The sequence below is a fragment of the Pogoniulus pusillus genome, chromosome 18 (assembly GCF_015220805.1).
Source record: "Pogoniulus pusillus isolate bPogPus1 chromosome 18, bPogPus1.pri, whole genome shotgun sequence".
Taxonomy (NCBI): Eukaryota; Metazoa; Chordata; class Aves; order Piciformes; family Lybiidae; genus Pogoniulus; species Pogoniulus pusillus.
In genome coordinates, this window is record NC_087281.1 from 24,878,256 (window position 1) to 24,899,788 (window position 21,533).

The 21,533-nt window shown below is 42.1% G+C and overlaps 1 protein-coding gene across 2 annotated transcripts in view; it reads left to right on the top strand.

Annotated features, from left to right (window-relative positions):
* ZFAND3 (zinc finger AN1-type containing 3) overlaps positions 1 to 15,411 on the top strand; it is a 137,420-nt gene extending 122,009 nt beyond the window's left edge. For both annotated transcript variants that reach the window (XM_064158852.1, XM_064158853.1), the window contains one exon: positions 12,413 to 15,411. In XM_064158852.1, coding sequence (XP_064014922.1) covers positions 12,413 to 12,567 — 155 coding nt within the window. In that variant the 3' untranslated portion in view covers positions 12,568 to 15,411. The remainder of the gene's footprint in view (positions 1 to 12,412) is intronic.
* Positions 15,412 to 21,533: the final 6,122 nt, after the last annotated feature.

Genomic DNA, 21,533 nt, shown 5'->3' on the forward strand with positions numbered 1-21,533 from the left:
ACAAGCTGTGAAAAGCTGTAATCTTGGCAAGGACAGGAGCAAAATGTAAAAACATATTGGGCAAACATACTTCCTAAGCCATTTCAGAAACTTGTCTCAGATTATATCTGTATAGATTTAAATATATATGCACATATGCAAATACAGAAGCATATTTATTAAGTATAAAAAAGAAACTTCTGGTACGTTTCTATGGTTATTTTTCCACATCCCTGCTTTTATTTTAGTTCTACATAAAACATTGATAACTTGGCAGAATTATTTTCCAATGTGTGCTGCTTTATTTTTGTTCTGATCTTCACTAAGCACAGGGATAAGAGTAAGAGAACAACAGACTCGTACCAAGCACTGAGCATTTCTGTTGGCCATCAGGAACAAAGTTCACCCAGAAGAGACTGTATCTTTTTTACAGATAACTGTGGCAGCAGGTCTCACTGTTTCAGTAGTAGAACAAGTGGAAGAAAAACAGCGGTGGGTTCTTGACTTGTACAACAGAGCTGCTTGTTCATAAGCACAGGAGATGAGGCACTTGTTTGGATTGTGCCAGAAAAATTTTGGAATGATTTGATTTACTCAGTTAATTTAAAAATGACCTTTACAAGAATGGGAAGAAAGAAGCAAATGTGAATAGATAAGCAAAATAAAACAAAAACCCCGCCAAAGCAAAGCCCTGACAGCTGCTTCATCTTTGTGCAAAGTAGTTGAACATGTTCTGAAGCTAGTGTTTCTCTTAAAACGTAGCAAAAGATCAAATGATGGTTCTGCTTCCATGGAACTTTTTCTGTGGAGAAGGATTGTAATGGCACTGGCAAATTGACTTTCTAGATGGGCAAGATTTAGCTGTTACGAACCAAAGTGGCTTCAGGATATGATTATGTGTTGGTAAACCAGAAATGTTTCCACTGGTTGAAATCAAATACACACACTGCTTCTGGAAATGAGGAATCAAGTAGTTCAATAAGAAGAATGAAAGGGAAAATAGTAACTGGTTACAGGCTGTAATTCTGGCAAATCTTCCTGCCAGGCCTTAGGATGTACAGGATTCAACTGTCTCCTGCTGACTGTTTCCTTAAGGTGCTTGTTTAGACAAAAAAATTACTGAGGTTCAAATTCAAACTCAAAAGACTTTGGGTTGGGTTATTTTGGGGGTTGTTTTGGCTTATTTTGCACATATGTTATCCCAAGAATGTAGTTTGGTAAAGAATAGGAGTTTTTTTATCTCTGTGAGCAATGTGTTCTGAAAATACTAGTAAGCTAAACAGTTGCAAAGCAGTTGACTAATTGGTGTATCATGGGTTCCAAGGATAGGGCTTAGAAGAACACTTTAGTGCCTAGGCTTTAGAAAAGCTGTCTACAGGTATAAAGGTGTAACTGGAGTTTATGGGCTGCTTATAACTAGGACTCAGGAGATCCCATTTGAAAAGGCTCTGGTATATTACCCCAGCTTTGCCAGTTAATGTGGGTGTCTTGCAGCATGTGCTCGATTTCTGTCACTGCCCTGTGTGAAGTTCTGCAACAGGCACCTCTCATACTCTGGCAACAGAAGAACCATATCTGGAAATGAAAAGATTATGCAATTTTAAATTGTTTTGTATAGCTAAGACATACACAACCTGGTGAAGTGGAACATAAAACTCTGACTGAAACAACCTTATTTCTAATTCCATCCCTTTTATTACCTTTAGGGAAGTAATTTGTTCAGTCTTTGAGTCATTTTTTTCCTTATCAGAAAAATGAAGATAATAGATACCTATCTGCTAGCTGTTAAAGGAAACATTTCTGAAGGTTAAAGTTCCCTACCTTTTCTAATCAAAATTCTTACTTTACTTTTATTACGTAAAGGCAGAGTCTTTATTTATCCAGGGTCCCACAGTGTTGTGTTACAGCTTCGCCAGGACCGTGCACTCGGAGCTAAGGCTTCTGCTGGTTGGCAGGAGGCTGCAGCAGCCTGTTCTCAGAAGGAAAGATAATGCCAAGAGAAGGATTCCCTTTAAAGTGAATCAAACGTACTTAGAATCATAGAATCAAGCAGGTTGGAAGAGACCTCCAAGATCATCCAGTCCAACCTATCACCCAGCCCTATCCAGTCAACCAGACCATGGCACTGAGTGCCCCAGCCAGTCCTTTCTTGAAGACCTCAAGGGACAGTGCCTCCACCACCTCCCTGGGCAGCCCATTCCAATGCCAATCACTCTCTCTGTGAAGAACTTCTTCCTAACATCCAGCCTAGACCTACCCTGGCACAACTTGAGACTGTGTCCCCTTGTTCTGTTGCTGGTTGCCTGGGAGAAGAGGCCACCCCCACCTGGCTACAGCCTCCCTTCAGGTAGTTGTAGACAGCAATGAGGTCGCCCCTGAGCCTCCTCTTCTCCAGGCTAAACACCCCCAGCTCCCTCAGCCTCTCCTCATGGGGTTTGTGTTCCAGGGCCCTTCACCAGCTTTGTTGCCCTTCTCTGGACACATTCCAGCACCTCAACATCTCTCTTGAATTGAGGGGCCCAGAACTGGACACAGCACTCAAGGTGTGGCCTGACCAGTGTTGAGTACAGGGGCAGAATAACCTCCCTTGTCCTGCTGGCCACACTGCTTCTGATGCAGGCCAGGATGCCATTGGCTCTCTTGGCCACCTGGGCACACTGCTGGCTCATCTTCAGCTACTATCTATCAGTACCCCCAGGTCCCTTTCCTCCTGGCTGCTTTCCAGCCACTCAGTCCCCAGCCTGTAGTGCTGCTTGGGGTTGTTGTGGCCAAAGTGCAGAACCCTGCACTTGGCCTTGTTCAATCTCATCCCATTGGCCTCTGCCCACCCATGCAGCCTGTCCAGGTACCTCTGCAGGGCTCTCCTACCTTCCAACAGATCAACACCTGCTCCTAGCTTGGTGTCATCTGCAAACTTACTGATGCTGGACTCAATCCCCTCGTCCAGACAAAATTACTGATTTTACTTATGTGCTTGATATCTGAAGTCAATTCAGAAAGCCCAAAAATGTACTGTAATAGCCTGATAATTCCTGAAGGAACCAGCTTGTTCAACCGTGAAGTAAGGCTTAGGTAGGAAGGAGTGATGCAAAGTAAATTTTGTTGGTGAAAGTCTAAATTCATTATAGGAAGAAGTAGCCAGGGGGGGTGGAGTGGGTGGGCAATCACACCAATTGCTGCATCAGAAGGAACCGTCAAATTTTGGCTTGAGAAGACAGGATTCTTTCCAGGAGCTAGAGGTATTTTTCTCCCTACAAACTAAATAAGTATAAAGGAAAATGCCAACTGTGGTATTAAATGCCACGTTAGGGACTGGGGCTTGAGACTACCCACTTTCCTGGTTCTCCTTAATTATCCCCTAGGTTGCTGTGGGCATTCTAAGTAAATGGAAGAAAGATCAGTGTGCATCACTTTTCACAGGAGTTAAAAGAATGATTTTAGTCTGTGGCAGGGGCTTTTGATATTAAGTATTCCTGGCTTTGGAGGAAAGCTTCAAGAGCTGAAAATCTCTATTTATGGATATTCTTAATCACTGAGATATAATATTCTCTTCACTGCATTTTAAAAAGCAATATGTTTATGTAACTGTATCTTTATTGAAATGAAAATGTTTACCTGCAGAGGCATTCACAGTCCTTACATGCTCCTGAGTTGCTGAAAGTTTTCAAATACATGCCTAAGTGGTATACAGGGTGCCCAGCCACAGTCTGAGCAAATGGGGCAAGGAGTGCTGTAAAGTCACTCACTAAAAGAGGGAAGGGGGAAGTGTACATGGCTCTAAGCATTTGTTTTCCTTTATAGTATAAATAGGGAATGGACCTCTATTTCCTTTTAGTTAGAAGATTAATTACTGGTGACGTGCACCGCAAGAGGCTGCAGGAATTGCACAGGGCAGAACCTGTGATCTAACAGACCTGGGACATAAGGTGTAAGTAGGAGATTAAGAGATAAAATAAATTTAATTTAAGCTTAAAATAATAGAACTGCTTCTCTGCAGTCATTTGGCCAGCTCACCTAGCGGTTGTCAGACTGTGGATCAATATGGAACAACCTCTGGAAAGCTATTTAAACCCAAGACATAAATAATATAATTCAGGAGATACACTGAAAGTCAAACCTGGACTCGTATTCAGCATGTGATGATTTGAAGGATCCAGGAGAACAGCTAATACAACTCGTACAGTATGTTAGTATAGACCCTTTAATTATTCATTCCAGTTCTTTATTAGTTCTTATCTTTACTGCATTTTCATTGGGCTAAACAAAATGATACACATACATTATTGAATCACTCACTGTTGCTTGCTATTTTAATTAAATTACTGGGTACACTTTGGCTTTTAATTAAATCCTCAGCTTCTGGGAGAAGTGTATTGGCTCAGGTGGACTTGGTGTAGAGAGAATTCTAGAAGTCTTAATACTCATCTGGCTCTTTCTAAAATGTCAGGCACTCTGCCCAAAGCCCTGCATTGACACTGGACAGCTCTGCTGTCCACTTGCCCTTTCTCAGAAGACTTTTAAAAAGATTTCATACCGCTCTCAAATCCAGAAGTTCTGAACAGCAAACAAATCGGTTTTGCGTGCCAGTATAGCCTGTGGAAAATCCACCTGTAAAAGAGTTCTGCCGTTTGCAGTGCTGTTGCCTGTCATGCTTTGCCTCTGCTTTGAGGTGTCTGCTTTTGGACACTAGCAGGATTTCTTTTTGCATTACTGTTCTTTTTCCTACTGCATAGCCTGTTCTCTGGATTCACTCTCCTGCATCCTACAGGATATAACCTTGTGAAACTAGGAGCATGGGAGGTGCAGTGTTGTTTTGACGTTCTCAGCCCGTGAATGGCCTTCTTACAAGTGCAGCCATGATGTGAATTTCTCCTGAACAGATCGCTGCAAGATCATATGGTATTCATATAAGCAAACTCTCTTTACCTACCTAAAGTCTAAACTTCTAACTTCAGAACTCCCCTAACTCCCTCAGGTTAGTCATACATTGGTGCTCGTTGTCTGGCGCTGGCACTGATGCTGCAAGGCAGTGAGAGCAAAGTGCTTTCTTTGGGAAGTGTTGTTAAACTTTGTGCTTTGAACGTGGCACAAGACTTCTGGAAAAAAAATGTTTCCTTCAGTTATATTGAGAAAGTGTGTGACAAATTAAAATGCATCATGTCTCTGAAGTTGTACCTGCCACCAGAGATGAACTGAGATCATCTCCCAGTTCTCCGTTCACTGTTTAACAACAGTGGCGACTCACCATTTCTGCTAGCTGGTAAGTCAGTTTGTGGTGTCACAACTACAGCTTAAGCCTGACTACAGTGGATTCTGACTTAGAAAATTGAGGACTATGTATAAGGTCAGGAGAGCCTGCGGATGAAACGCCTAGGTCAGTGGCTTTTGAAGTATAAAACAGTTTAGAAGTGAGTATTGATTGCCTGCTGTATCCACAGGAATAATTACATAAATAAGTTGGTCATCTGATAGATGTTGCACTTAACTCATGAATCCGTAGTGAAGAAGTTGTAGTGTAGAATTAGTATGTTCCGTAGCACAAGCACAGTCCTTGGTCCAAAACAAAAGATTTAGGCACCGTTGTTCTGTGCTATACAGCAGAACTGACCTGATCCTGACTGAGACCTGCAGTATTTTAAGTCCTGGCCCACCACAAACCACTCAATTGCAGTTTTCTATTGCAACGCAGGCACCTTGGTATGTATTGAAATGCAAATGCTAATCTACAGAGGTGTTCGTAGTACTTAAGTTCTTCTTAGTTCCAAAGAGAAGGAGCAGAATGGTGTCTTAGGCAGAGCCTCCTTAGAGTTGTTGATTAAAACCAAAACAAACGAAAGAAACCCAGAATTGAAAAATCAGCTTGTATTGTAGTCTGTCCACAGGTGATGGAAACTGTGTTCAGAATTTCTGACACATTTACATGTAGAAAAAAGCAGTTTGACAGGTTTCTGTTCAAGTGCTAAGTGAGTTTGACACAAGGACAAATCAGGGATTGTCTGCAGGGTCTCTACAGTGCAGAACCACATCTCTTGTGTGCTTCCTAAAGCCGCTTCCCAGGCTTAATCTTAAAGAAAATAGATGGGAGACATTTTGAAACCTGGATTATATGTGACTAAACTTGGAAATAGAAAGGCTTTTCTTTACAGTCCAAGGAATTCTTGCAGGAGCTTTAACCATGCCTGTCTAATGGCTGTTACAGGATTCAGATGACATTGTCTTTCTTCTGTGTACAATTTCTTCTGTTCATTTCCTGGGCTCTTTTTTCACTAGTGGCTTGCTTGTCTTTAATGCATGCTCTTACATACTGTTTTATCCTCTTAGTGGTAGGCAGCCAAGTAAAGCAAGAAAGGAAGAAACTCTTGTTCCCTTTTCTCCAAAGCATAAAACCAGTAGTAGAATTGCAAAATTCATCTGCAGCCTCTCGTGAGCATTCCGAGTCTTAGACATGCCATTTTATATAGCATCACCGATGGCACAGAGCTATGGACATCCAGCATGCAATCTGAGATAGTGATTGCCTTCGCAGCGGGACAGACGTCCCCAGTGCATGTCCAGACCCGGACTGGCAGAGTTCTTTTTTTCTTCTGGTTCTTTAGTTTATTGATTTCTTTGGGAGTCAAGAGTGAGTAAAGACAACCTGTAGAAGATAGTGAAAAGACAAGTTGCAGTTACCATAGCAAATGGTTAGGAAAATACGTTATTAAGCTAAATTATGGTCACTTCTTTGTGGTGTGTGCTCCATGAATCTTCCGCAGCTATGCTGTTTGCAAAGGAATATGGAACTGAAGTGCCTCGATAAGGAAGATTCCAGGATCTTGCACATCAGTATTTAGAGACTTCTGACTTGAAGTGCTTATAGCTTAACAATCCCCAGCCATTCTTCCTGGAGTGAAAATGGTAGAGAGGACTGCCTCAAGCTGTGTTTTGTGAAGTTTGAGCAAAGACATCTATTTTGTTAGAAGGCATCACCATGATGTGCCTTACTTCTCTTTTCCCTTAGGAAGGAATTACAGTATTCCCAGCTGAGTTATTTTGGACTGCTTAGCACCGTGGCATCTTGCAAAGCTGGGAAAGGGAGGTGGCAGGCTAGTTTTGCTCACGTATTTCCAGAAGCTTGTTGTTTTAGCTTGTAGGGATTTGGTTTGGTTTATAGGTGTCATATAAAGCTGAAAGTTCCTCGAGTTGTGTAATGAAAGCTGGCAATGCCAATGTAGAGCATTCTCTACAGAAGAAAGAGAAGAGATAATCTGAGCATATGTAAGAATGAGGCTATCCAGAAGGAGAATAATACAAGCCATCAGCAGATAGAGTGTTTTTATACTCTAGATTAGTAGTGCATGCAAGCTGCACTGGAGGTTTTGCTAGGCTGGATAGTGCTAAGGGAGTAAGCAGGATGATCATGAAATCCAGAGAGCATTTTCTGAGGTACTTGCTGTACAAGTCTTTAGGATCTTGCTTTGCATCTTGGTAGCTCTATGTTCTGCCCTTTCATTCACTTCTTACCTATCTCATGCCTTTTGGGAGGGGATTCACTCCCACACATTTTTTACTGTGTTGTCAGTGTCAGGTACAACACCTTAAGTCGTCTCTCCAGTTGGAAGGGATGGACATTTTTGGGGGGATTACTAGACACTTTTGGTGAATGATGCCCAGTTACTTGGAACAGTGCTGCAGCAGCATGTACCTCTGTGTGAGCTAATCTCTGCTGGCTAATCTGCCTGGGTGTGCTGTGTTGTGTGATATCCTGTAGATATCTTCATCTTTTAAAGGTGCATTAAAACCTGTGCTTGCACAGCAACCAGACTCACACGTGTGGGTTTAAGTAACACACCTTTGATAGAGAATGTTTGTGCTGCCTTCATCTCAGCTTTACAAGGTATTGTTAAGTTCTGTTTGAACCTTTGTTGATTAGAGTTTCAAATTGGGAATAAAGGTAAAATTTCTTGTGAAGCCAAAGCACACAGCACAGAACTGCATCTGGAGTACGTCCATGCCACCACTGAGACTGCTTTTGAATAGGGTTTGCATAGGAAGGCTCTTCAAATGCAAGTTGCAAATTCTGTCAGTTCCTAACTTTTGCCTTTTCCCTTGGGAATGAAAAAGGTAGTGGGCAGGTAAGATGATTTGAAGTGTCAGATGGTCTGATTTTCTATGGTAGTATTGACTTCACTTCTTTTACCTACCCGTTTGAGCTTCATTGAATGAATTGGAAGGGTCATTTTAGTACAGGTGGCTAAACTCAGAGCAGTTACTGCCTGCAATGAAAACTTAAATGCCTGCTTGAACAATTAAGACAATTGATAGTACTTGGCAGTGAAGGACTTTGTCCTTTCATGTCTGCAAGGATATTTGAAAGGTTTATCTTCTAGAAACACTACCTTTGCATAAACAAGGTTCAGTAGATTGAACTGCCATATTAACCATAAGGCATCCCTTGTATGGCAAGGTCCAAATCAGCTCTCTTCTTAAAACACAAAAGCAAATACACTGAATTTCAGGGCAGCTGTCACAGCAGAAGACTGATTTTTAGATAATATACATCAAGATTTTTCAATTAGGGGCACTTTGAAATGTTATGGAGCCATTGTATAAACATGTAAGCTGTGTAAGTATTAAATAAGTTGGTTTGGCACTTCTACCACTTTTCAGAGCATGCTCACAAATAAAATCAAATCTGCTGTCTTTGAGCAGCTTTCTGATTGTGTGAGCAGCAAGTGCAGGACCAAAAGCTCAAGGTGTGAGGAAAAAGGAGCTTCCTTTCTGTTACAGTGCTATTCATGTAGCAGGGTCCATTGTAATCATTATCCACTTTATGTAACTGTGACGTTCCCCAGATGTGCTTTAGGAGAGTTTGGGACCCTGTGCCTGGCCAGGAACATCCATTAGAGTAGTCCCAGCAGCATGCTGTGCTTCTCCATTGGTAGTTTGCAGTAATCCAAATACTGGGGTTTTGTGCCATGTTCTAGAATCATAGAGTCTGGGTTGGAAGGTAGCCCCGAAGATCATCTAGTCCAGCCCCTCTGCAGTAAGCAGGAGCATCCTCAACTAGATCAGGTTGCCCAGAGCCCTGTCGAGCCTCACCTTGAATATCTCCAGGGATGGGGTCCCAACTACCTGGGAACAGGGCAGCCTGTTCCAATGTTCCACTACCCTCATAGTAAAAACTTCTTTTCACAGTATTTTTTTCACAGTATCATCAGGGTTGGAAAAGACCTCACAGATCATCAAGTCCAGCCCTTTACCACAGAGCTCAAGGCTAGACCATGGCACCAAGTGCCACATCCAATCTTGCCTTGAACAGCCCCAGGGACGGCGACTCCACCACCTCCCTGGGCAGCCCATTCCAGTAGCCATTCTTCCTAACATCCAACCTGGATCTGCTTTTCTCTAGTTTGAAGCCATTGCCCCTTGTCCTACCAGTGCAGGCTTTTGTAAACAGTATCTCAACATCCTCCTTGTAGGCCCCCTTCAGGTACTGGAAGGCTTCTATTAGGTCTTCCTGGATCCTCCTCTTCTCCAGGCTGAACAACCCCAGCTCCCTCAGCCTGTCCTCATAGCAGAAGTGCTCCAACCTCCTGATCATTTTCTTGCCCCTCCTCTGGATCCTCTCCATCAGGACCATGCTCTTCCTGTATTGAGGGCTCCAGACCTGGACACAGTATTGCAGGTGAAGTCTCACCAGAGCAGTGGCAGAATCAGCTCTCTGGATCTGCTTCTTTTGATGCAGTCCAGGATGTGATTGCTCTTCTTCTAGTTACAGTGTGTTAAAAGAAGCATTTCTGCAGTGATGTGCTTTAGGGATGACAACCTGTATTTTGTATTTGCCTATGATGAACTTAACAGTAAATGTACCACAAGAGTTCATTTATCTGACTTGCTTTATAACCATAAAGGCAGAGTTCTCAGCAGAAAAGGTTTCACCTCTAAATATGGATTGGTTTGAAGGATCAAGATAGAAGTACATATATTGGCCTTCTGCCCCAGCACACATAAGTTAATAGTGGAACTTGTAAAAACTGCTAGTCCGGGTGAAACATCAGACTCTTGTGTTCATGCAGGCTACAGAATAGCCACTCTGACTTCCAGACCAGTGAAGAAGCAAGTGGTGAATTATAGCAGTAACTATTTAATTGACTATATCCACTCTGAACTAATGAAAAGTTTAGAACTACTGATACAGGATGATCTTGGAGGTCTCTTCCAACCTGGCTGATTCTGTACTACTGATACAGCTACTGTTAACAGTATTCAAGTCCTTTAAAGTTGACATACAATCTGCAAAAACACAGGTCCAGTCTTTAAAGTGACTTAGGCCCTTGGAGCAATGGGACTAACAATGGGAAGTCCCTTTTGGAAATGAGACTTCAAGATCTCATCGCCGCTTCAGGAGTGAAGCCCCTCCGTAAGAACAGCCAATACAGGCAGAACTACTCCAGTAGGTTCAAAACGTGCCTGGGTCTTCTTTCTGTAGGCGTTATCGGTTCTAATTAGCAGCACACATTTAAATAGGGAAATGAAGAGCAGATTTGCATCATGTAGTTACTGGAATTAGAAATACTTTAGTCTGGGAAAATAGCATACAATTCTTTATGGACAGTTAATGAAATTCTGTTCAAGAATGCATAAGCAAATGCTTGACAAACAGACAATAGTCTCATCTAGAATAAATCTGGCATGCAGTAGAGCTTTTCCTACATGAAAACAGGTGCTCTAAAAAGAGGTGTTCATTAAGGGAAGGAAAAAAAAGCTATGTCAAAGCACAGAGTGTCTTGCAATGGGAGGGTGTGGCAAAACAGAACAGAACATAATGAAGTTACCCTGGTCTGCAAAAGGCAGGGGGCTCTAGAAGGTAAACAAATGGAGCAACTAAAAGGTCACGTTTAAAAGTGATAAATCACGTTGCATGTGCATTTTCTCACTAGCTTCGAAGAACTGTCAGAAGGGTCTTGCTGAAGCTGTGTAGCAGACTGTATACATACTCAAAGATTCTTTTAGTTACCACTAAATAGCATTTCTGTTTGCACTTGTTAACTGTGTGAAGAGGACCTGTAAAAACATCAGGATTTAAAATAGTTTTTACCTACAAGGGACTGAAACTACTTCAGCTCTGTCTGTTCCTGCACTTTCTTGCATCTGCTTCTTACACATCCCTTGCAGGTAAGATGATGAGCTTGAGTTTTGAGCTTACCTAGTCAGGTATTTACCTATTCTTGTGCCTGCGCTGGGCGTTGGTTCGGTAGTTTGAAATCTTATTTCAGTAAAAAAGGGAAGCCTTCAGTCCATGCTTGCTGTAAGAATGAAGTGAGTGGAATGCCCATTTAATGTTGAAACTATAGTCCAAGGATATTTTCATTTGCACAGTCAGACGTTGAATTTTTTGCACCTCAAGAAAGATATTTGTCACATTCAAGTGTGGTATGACCCAGACTGAGACTGAAGTGGAGGCAATGATCACAAGAGGAAAGAGACGCCAATTCAATCTGTATCCTTCTGTCAATATTTCTGAGTCACATATACCAATACAGAAACCCTGTCTTTATTCCTTTGCTCCTAGAACTGGGTTTCAAAGCCAGCCAGAGATAATAGACAAGTCTTTTCATAGCTGCTGCTGCTGCTACTGAAACAAAGAGCAAAGAGAAATCAATTTTTCTTCTTTTTTTTTACTAATTCCACGTGTGATACTTTTTTCCCCTTTCTGTTTTCTTAACAATCACACTAACATAAAGGTACCCCTGCAAGTCAGGTGTCCAGAAGCTTGAAATATTTCATACACACAGAGATGCACAAGCACACACTCTGGGTCATTCACTCTTCTGTCTATCCATCTCCATCTCTCAGATGCCATGATTTCCTGTGTTTGATATCTTTGAGGCATCGGGCAGGAATAAATATTGCAGCATAGGCAATACCATACTTGATTTCATGTGTGGTGGACTACTTGAACCATGTAATTGTATGACTCTCCCTCACTATGTCATCTTAATACCACTTACTGCTGTGTAACATCCATTTTAGGAGGTAGGAAATGAGAGTTAATTTCTTTACTGTCATAAGTTGTTACAGGCAAATAAGAAACAAGCTGGTTCTGTCTGTAGACTAGACAGAGTGGCTGCGCACGGTGCTCTCTTCACCTGCAGAAAAGCTGTTGGTGTGTTTCTGAATCACATGGTCCCTGGAAAACTGACTAGCACCCAGTAGCTTTAGAAGAGGAGACAATAACCTGCATCTTTTTTTTTTGGTACTGATTTTGTGCAGTATTTAATCAGATACTTACTAATGCCTGCAAGAAAGGTAAACAGAAAACTTAAAGCTGGTATTAAATCTTGAGAAGCAAGTAGTCCCAACGTAGTCGATCCTTCACTCCTGATTCACGGATGATTCTGCCACTGTAACCCAGTCCCTAACTGTTTTTTGTTCTCCCTTTCCACGGTAGGTTATGTGTTCTGTATGTTACATCGCCTGCCTGAACAACATGACTGCACTTTTGACCACATGGGACGTGGGCGTGAGGAAGCCATTATGAAAATGGTGAAACTGGATCGGAAAGTAGGGAGATCTTGCCAACGTATCGGTGAAGGATGTTCCTGAGTGCAAGACTGCAACCAAATGCTGTTCTCTTAGTTCACTAATGTTAGCCTTATTTAGGACAAAGTCAGCCAGACACCTTGTACTAGGCAAGTTTCAGACTACAGCCAATCAGTTTCCTTTCTTTAGCCAACCATCCTGGTTCTGTAGTTTAGGGATTGATGGTGATTGAAATTGATTTCTGGCTGGTTACTAAGGTGCCTGCTAGCCACCCTATTAAGAAAAACAAAAACACACACAAAATAAAAAGGAAAACCACAAAGAAATACTATTTTTGAGCATAGCTAGTGGATTTAAACAAAACAAGAAAAATCCAAAGGCTTCTGTTACTGCTGGAGTCACTCTAAAAGCCTTATGCTGGGAACATTCCAGCTGCAGGGTTAAAACAAATAGTTGTATAGAGGCTGGTGTAAAATTTTGCTATGCACATGGCTTTTGGACAAACTGTTAATGTGCAACCTTTCACTTCTTCACTGCTAGCCAATCCTGAGGAGGTGAAATACTACTCAGAGCAGCAACTGCAGCTGCTTAAGGCCAGAAGACCTGACCGGTCACTCGTGCCTTCATCGCGTGTGACTTTTTGAGTTAGGCAGTGTCACCAGCATCAGGGATTCTATTGGGGTAGGAACATCTTTCTGGTTCTTCCCAGGAAGCCAAAAAAGAAAAGGGGACAGAGATTCTTATAAAAAATTTTTATATCTATCTTACTATAGAGAACCTATCAGGGTTTGATTGTTTTGGGCCTTTTTTGTTGTTGATCATTTGTTTTTTTCCTTCTCAGTTAAATTATGACCTCACCTTACAGCCAACTCCATCCCAGAGCAGTAAATGGTGCATGCTTTTTACATGGCATCGGCAGAGATTGTACAACTTACCTGAACAGATGCCACACACCTTGAGCAGTGCAGCAGTTCCCACCGGCCGAAACCTGATTGGCTCTTGTTTGCCTTTTGCTAAGTGCAGGTATCTGATAATTGATCAAATAAGGCTAATTCACAGCACAGTAGCCATGGCTGGATTCTACAGACTGACTTCCTGTAGCTAGAGTTATATATTGAGGAAAAAAAAAAGGACATTTTGTAGCAAACGGAATTCAGGAACAGTATTGGGGAACAACCAGTGCAACGCCCCTTAGCAGCTGAGTTTGTGTTCCTCACCTGCAGAGCGTCAGTGAGATAATCAAACGGGCTCTCCCAGCCCTCTGTCTATGCAGCTCAGCGCTCCCGCGAAAATCCCTGCCCACATCGATTGCAATGCAAGCATAGCAAGTGAATGTGAAAAGCATTCCATGGAGTAGGATGCTTTGGATCCATTTAGGCCTATGGGTCTGTGTTACGGCGTCAGGCGGAGCTGAGCTGAACCGCACCACTCTTGTCAGCCCGGACACACGGAAGAGCTCACCTAGAGATGGGTATGTCTCCTGCTGCACACAGGGGCTTTATGCAGGTGAAAACGATTTGTACTGATGCGGCCCAGCTTAATCCTGAGTGAATTTAGCTTCTCGGTCTGTTAGTAAGGTATTAACAATCAGGGAAGGTTGTTAGGAAACCTGAGGGAGGGAAAGATTTTTGTTTCATCTTCAAATCCTGGGCAGATACAAAACATCAGAAGGGTGAAGTAACAATGTCACTTGAAAAACTGCAGCGTTTTAGGACTAAGCTTGTATGAGTCATTCTCTGTTCTCTATGTTGCAGGTAACTAACTCCTTACAGGCCAAATTATATTGTTACTTCGCTAGCCAGCTAGGAGCATTAACAAGGAGACAACTAATTTAAGAAAAGAATAATATATATGTCTCTCCACACAAGTGCAGCATCTGACTGTATTAGCGTTAATTAACCATGAAGCAAATCAAAGTGTCCCATCGTTAGAAGGTTCAAGCTGGTTTTGGTTTTCGTTTGGAGGGTTTTTTTTGGTTGTTGTTGTTATTGGTTATTGTTGTTATTATTTGAGAATTTGAAATTGGCAGCAGAATCCTCTGTGACGTGCTGCCTTTCCAGGAAGTGGTCCTGGTGAGAGGGACTGTCCAAGGATGTTACTTACATTTGCCGTGAGGCGTTCAAAAACCCACGAGTCTTGGCGGCTGCTGTGATACGCACTTTCTTTTCCTATGAGATCCTACCATAGCATTTGATGGGCATTCTGATTGATACCAAGACTTTCTGCATTAATACTGAAGATGCTATTTTGATCCTCCTTAATATTCTCTTTAATCTTCTTAGAAGTGCACAGATGGTTTCAAGTTGGCTCTTGAGAGAACACTAAAAGTTCACGTGGATTACGGATGACGTTCACTCTAAACAAAGCGTCGGGAAGGGGTTGTTCCTCTGCAGTATCTGTTCTGTGAAGTTTGTTAAACGTAAAGAAAGCTTCAGTTCTTGTATCTTAAAAGAAGATCTTATTTAACCCTTTTGTGTTCTAGATTTACTTACACATGTAGCCTAGAGCTCAGTTTTAGTTTAACATTGTGAAAATATTAAAAGAATCTTGTAACTTTATTCTTTTTCCTCCTGCTAAAAAAAAATTAAACCAATCAGATTAAAGTTTGAATTCCTTTCTGCCTACGCTAGCAGGTCTTACTGTTTTGCACCATTTCTGTTGCAAGTTTATGTAAGAAACAAGAATGGGGGGAAATGCCAATGGTGGGCCAGTAACTCAAAGCTGAATTTACAGTTGGTTGAAGGTGGACAGTATTTGGTCAGTTTGGAAGGGGAAGTGATGTCTGCTGGGTTCAAATTTAATGATTTATTTTGTAAGCAAATCTGGCTAAATCTGCTGTGGCCTGGATATTGGTCAGTTTAATTTTGGCATTAGATAATCAAATAAACAGGTTGTTCATACTCTTAAGTCAAATGCATACTGTGCACTATATTACTGGCATCAAAGTCTTAAATATCTTAAATGTTCTTTCATGCATTTTGATGACTCCTGCACCTAGAGTAGCTGTATTCCAAGTCATAGTGGGCTGTATTTGTAATGGGTGAGTAAAGGCATAAAACAGATGTCTCTTGATAACTTGGGTGTTAGAAACATGGGCTAAGTAAAAAAGGCAAGAGAGTGGTTCTTTTCAAACCCTTTTGAAAACAGTCAGGAATGGAATGTGTGCTTGATTCATTGCACACCTGCACCCGTGACCCATATCTCCTCACGTTAGCGCGGTGCGCTCACTTACAACACTGTACACGATGCTGGAACGAGGTGGCTGTCCTGTAGTAAAGGTAAGTTACCTGAAGCAGCTCTGCCCTTTCATTACATTCCAAGGCAAAAGCGTTGAGGAAAAACATGAATTGCCCACGAAGGTTGTGTGCCAGAGCCTGCCCTTAATTGCTCTGGTTTCTGTTTTGAAGCAGTTTAGTATCTTGAATGAGAAGCTACATTAACTGTAAAATGAGGTACCTGAGAATACAGCAGTGCAGAGGCAGTACTCTGAAAAGAGTCCTGGTGCAAACTCAGCTGTCCAAAAGCAATATAAATTGTGTTTGCTTATTCCATGGAACATGATACATACATTCAAAGCTGGCATTTTGCATGACTTTCTTCTTTTTGACCAGGTGTGACCCCTAGCCTCTTGAACACAACATTCTGTTTATATTTAACTTTGTGCTCATTGAGGTTCATCCTGCAATCACAGCAGTTCCTTCACAAATATAGTCCAGCTGAGGTATGTTCTCTAAGGGATAAAAGTACCTTTTTTTAAGGGGAAAAAACGTCTTACATTGACTATTTCAGTACAAAAGACATGCCATGGAAGAAAGTTGGTACTAATGGCATCATGAAAATACAGCTTCTATCATTGATAAAATGCTCACTTTGCTGTAGTGTAGTTGTCATCAGTGGAACAGCAAAGAGATGGTCTAATTGAAGTAATCTCTTAGTGTCACGATGAAACTGTGGCAAGTTCAGACTGGAAATAATTTCACATGCTCCTGGGAACTTTTATACCTAGAAATCAAATGGAAACATTTAAGACAACACTATTAAACTGAAATGTATTTATTGGCACCAGATGCTTATTTCATCACTCAAAAATACCTGATGAGAATTCTGCACGCAGAACAGAAACAACAGAAGCAGTGGTAAGTTGTGGTTCAACAAAAGCGGACACGGCAGGAGTTGCTGTATGAGGATACAGGTCAAGTGTGACCAGTTCATAACACTGTGTCTTTGCTACACCAAGGACCACCCTGGAAAAACAGTACCTAAGATCATTCACAAGTACCCACAGCACACATTTTGCATGGTAACTTGTGCAGTAGCAGGCTTTATGTCTCACTATTGGCAGCTGTTCCAGGAGAATAAACCTAAGTGCTGTTGAGAAAAGCCACTCTTAAAAGACATCAGTGAGGAGAACATATTTTCTGTTCTCTCCCTAGTCTTCATTCACTGTTCCTTTGTTGGGGTTGTCGGCATGTGCATAGGGGCATTTGAAAGTAATTCTGCTTGAATGGTGCTATTTTGGGGGTTTTGGTACTCGCCTCGGAAAGAAAGCATCAACTTTGTTCTTCTAACAAGCCCCTGCACATTAGTTCAGACAACCTGAAATGTGGACATTGGCCTATCGCAGCGATAACCTCCTTGTGTATTTACTGCAGTGACAGGCTGCTGCTTCAAGTAACAGACCTAATGCAGACAAGAATCACTTGTTCTGCATGTTAGGCAATGAGTTTTTAAACTTCACTCCTGTGATGTTGTTCATATACACCCCCCCACAAACTGCACTGTCTCATCTTCCAATCAGCAGCTGAGTCAGGAAGAAAGATGGCATGAAAGTGGAAGGCAGAGGGTACAAACTGACAGGTGCTTGCTGATCACACCCACCTTCCGCCTCACATCAGCGCAGAGCATAAAGTGGTAAAGAGGCAAATAACAGCATCAACTTTCTTAACCTGGTATTGCAGAAAACTGCTTTGCTGTAGCTTTGTGGCTGTACCTGCATAGAGTTTGCCTCGAGTCAGTTCTGCAGCATGGTACCCAAAGAAATGAAGCAGGACTGTCATCGTTAGCCAAGGGGTCGAGCGTGTCATAATAACTCTATTTTGAGGCAAGACCTTCCTGTTGTGCAGTGTGCTGCTATTTGGGAGAAAACCAAGCAGAACTTTGTAAGACTTAGCTGTAGGTGATCTCAAATTCAAACCCTCTATCTGAAGCAGAAAAGATTACCAGATTTATATATGGTTTCTAAAGATGATGACTGCATCTTCTAACAAACGGGGGGGGTGATAGTAGCAAGTGTTGATCAGCAGCAGTTTAACCATAAGCAGAATGTTCCTTTCTGCTAGGTTTGTGCAAAGCTAATAACATGCAATAGGATGCTGTGAGTTAATAACTTGTGGTGCAGTGACTTCTCTAAGTAATGAGAATAAACGTAAAACATCCCCACTTGTCTGTTGGGTCTCCCTTCACATGGAAGGACAGAAGGTGGCACTTGCTATTTCCTCGTCCTGCAGGCCCTTTTAGTCTTTCCTGAGTTACAGAAGACATCTCCCTTCCCCCCCCCCCCCCCCCCCCCCCCCAGCGTGCTCAGGGAGGCTGGAAGCCCACGCTCTAGAATTCTAAACACTTTGGGTATTTTTACAAAATGTGGGGAGAAAAAAAAAACAAAAACAAACAATTGACATCTCTCAGAGCAAAGTACTGAAGTCATCCACTGTGCCAAGCGCTGCAACACCAGGAGGAGTGAGTTCCTCTGAGGGTTCTCAGCAAACTTGAAGATATTGGGGATTTTTCTCTTAAGGGTCAGGGTCTCTGCAGCAGAGCAGCAATAAACCTTTATGCCATACCTTTGTATGTGGGGTTTTTGTGGTGTTTGTTTGTATGTTTGGGGGGTTTTGTATTGCCTTGTGAAAGGAAGGCCTGCATGCTCAGCACTTCTGCATTACAGGCGCCAAATGAAAGGTTCATTGTTAACTCCTGAATTGCTTAAGTCTCATCTCTGCTTTTCAAAGAAGCAAATTAAGACTCAGAGGAGGATGAAGAAAGTCTGAGCCCTCTGCTAGATAAGCTAAAGACGTCAGGGTTCATTCTAGCACTGGTTTGTTGTTGTTTTCTTCCTTTCTTTTAGTGCAGTGTTTAAAGTATATTATGTTTGCTTTAGATGCCTGAAAGCTTTAGCTAAACCAGTTTCTGGAGATGTCTTTTTACCACACTACATTGAGCAGTAGCATGAGGAAGATGATCATCATCTCCAAGAATAAGTCAAATTGTAAGTTAACCACTGCTGGCTAGCACAGTGGTTCTTGTCTACAGTGAAGTAATGGCTAGCTGAAAATGGTTTTTATGATCCAGACATACCAGCTTTGCATGGATCCTGCTCCCTTGGATAGCCTGCCATGTGGGCACAGCAGCCAGAGGCAGTACCTTGATTTCTGCATGCAGACTTTCCCCTTCGTTACCTGCTATGTTGTGTAGCTCGAATTATTAATCAAGTAAGCAGCAATTCTATAGATGAATTCTTCAAGTCCTACTGCACACCTTTTGTTTTCTCTCTGGTTTTGACTGTTTGGTCTCATGTCCTGTCAAAAATAACAGTTCCAAACAGATCTGTCTGTACAGGACTATGTGCACACACAAGTCTGGGACATCAAACAGCTGATGCAGAATTATGGTGCTGGGCTAAACCCAGCTTTCTCTTTCTGCACACCTAGCTACACATGATCATTGCTCCTTGGCTGGTTTGCCTTCTGGGGAAATAGCTGCTGCATTTTCCCTTTTAATAGTAGCTGCAGTTTAATCGCTGTTGACTACCACAGACTTAGTCTGGAAGCATCACTGTGCTTATTTGCAACTCCATTTAGAAACACTCCCTCCTCACTGCTGAGAAATTCGGGTGAATGCTAACGGCTGCGTTACCAATATTTTAACAGTGTGGCTCCTGTTGTTCCTAGGGGCATGGAATGCTGTTGAGAGGGTAGGTGAAAGGTGCATGTGTGCTCATAGGATGAGCTAGGTGCTGCTGACCATACTCCTACCTTAATAGCAGCACTTCGAGGCAGCAACTCCTGCTCCATCTGTGGGAGCAGGCAAATATGTGCTATTTGAAATGCATTATCTGATCCCTCTGGCAGGCTGTCAGGGTTGCTGTGCTCATGCAGGCCTTCCTTTCTTTACTTCCTGGCTTCTTTCTTTCTTTCTTTCTAGTGATTTCTACAGGTTCTCTCAGTTATCCTTCAAGTTGTTCCTCCTCAACTACAGTGTGCTTCCCCCCCCCCATATTGTCATGGTCAAAGGCAGAGCCTATGTGAGTGCAGCCCAACAGCAGAGATAATCACATCCGAAGGTACTGAGGCTCGTACTGCCAGTACTGGTTCCAGCTCTAATGAAAATGCTATTTCTAAGTGTGAAACGACTGCTGTGTGTGACATTCCTAGAACTGTCTTAATGTTCTTTGCTACAATGTGTTAAGACTGAGTTGTACTTCCAATTTAAACCCCGTCTTCGTTGCTCTTAACTTGTTCTGTGGGCTTTCTCAATACAAGGTGCAACTAGCTTGATAGTACAGCCACCAGAGACATGCAAACAGTGTCTAATAGTACTTCTACAGGTACTAGACATCTGCCCAGACCGAAACAAAACCCTTGTCTTTGTTCTGTCTTTCTTTCTCCTGTTAGCCTAATGTTGTTACTCTCTGGACAAAATGGCAAGCTGTTACCCACTTGCCACATAATGCCAAAGCTTTATCAGTCTCCTTGATTGAGCGATTTCAAATTCTTGGCATGTGGTTGATATTATGGGTTGGCTTGGGTTCCTTACATGTCTTCATGAAGACCATTCTCAAATGCTAGAACTACTGAAACGGCCAGATTTGACTGACACAGAAACCATGGGTCAAGTAGATGGAACTCAAACTTCTTAATCCAGAATCAGCTCTTTGCCTTTGCTCAGCTCAGCTGTAGTGGTGCTCTGCACTGTTGCAGCTCTAAAAGATCTCAAGGTTCCCAAAACCAATTACCTATGAGTCCCTGAAGGCAATTAAGTTGTATATTGTACCATCTCTTCCTAACCATGTTTGTTGTGTAAAACAGTAACAATGTTTATAAAGAGATAAAATGTATTAAACAAGACAGTGGTGATCTATGATGGAATTGTGCTTTCTGGGGTAGCTGTATCCTATGAGCTTTTGGCTGATAGCAGAAAGGTAGGGAAGGGAATTCAATAGCCTCTAGAACTTGAATCATTTCACAGAAGCCGAAACAAGCATTAGATCCTGTGCGGTTTGCATAGATCCAGTAAGGCAGAAAGACTAATGCAATCTTTAACCATTCACTTCATACCAGCCCTGATTTGGGTAACAGGGATCAGTTGTCCTCCTCAGCCAATATTCAGCATTTTTCTAGTGTGAGAACAAGGAGGGTGAACTATTTTGAGAGCAGTCTGAAGATGTATGAGTTAATTATCTATCATAAGGATTGCAGTTTTGTGCAAACTGTACCCAAACGAAATTCTAATACTGCAACATGTTTTGAACCCAACACTACAGTTCTGCTTTCTCAGGGGGCACCATGGGAGCTGAGTTTGGGGCATCTAACTGCAGAAAGAACAAAAAGCATCAGGCTTCCCACACCAGAGGCTTCTTCACAGTAATACAGTCTGACCCTTGCTGTTCTTGTTTATGGATTTCTTGGTGTAATTTTCTGTTTGAGAGAGCTTAGCTATGAACTACAGTTTACAGATTCTGTGTGATTCCATTACTAGATAACTGCTACTCCAAAGCAGATGAGAAGAACGAAAGCATCAAGTCTTAGAATGGCTATTTTTTATCCTTTATTGTAGAGCATACAGCTAAGGGGTTGGTCCTCTGAACAGAGGAAAAACAGAGGAATCTAAAATTAGTAAATTCTTCCAAAGAACCTGCATAAACTCTTACTGCACAGCATTCATCAGCATGTTAATTCAGAGCTGTCTGCAAAGAGCCTTCATCAAAACAAACACCAACAACATAGGCTGCTATCTGTGACTACTGGGGCCCTACC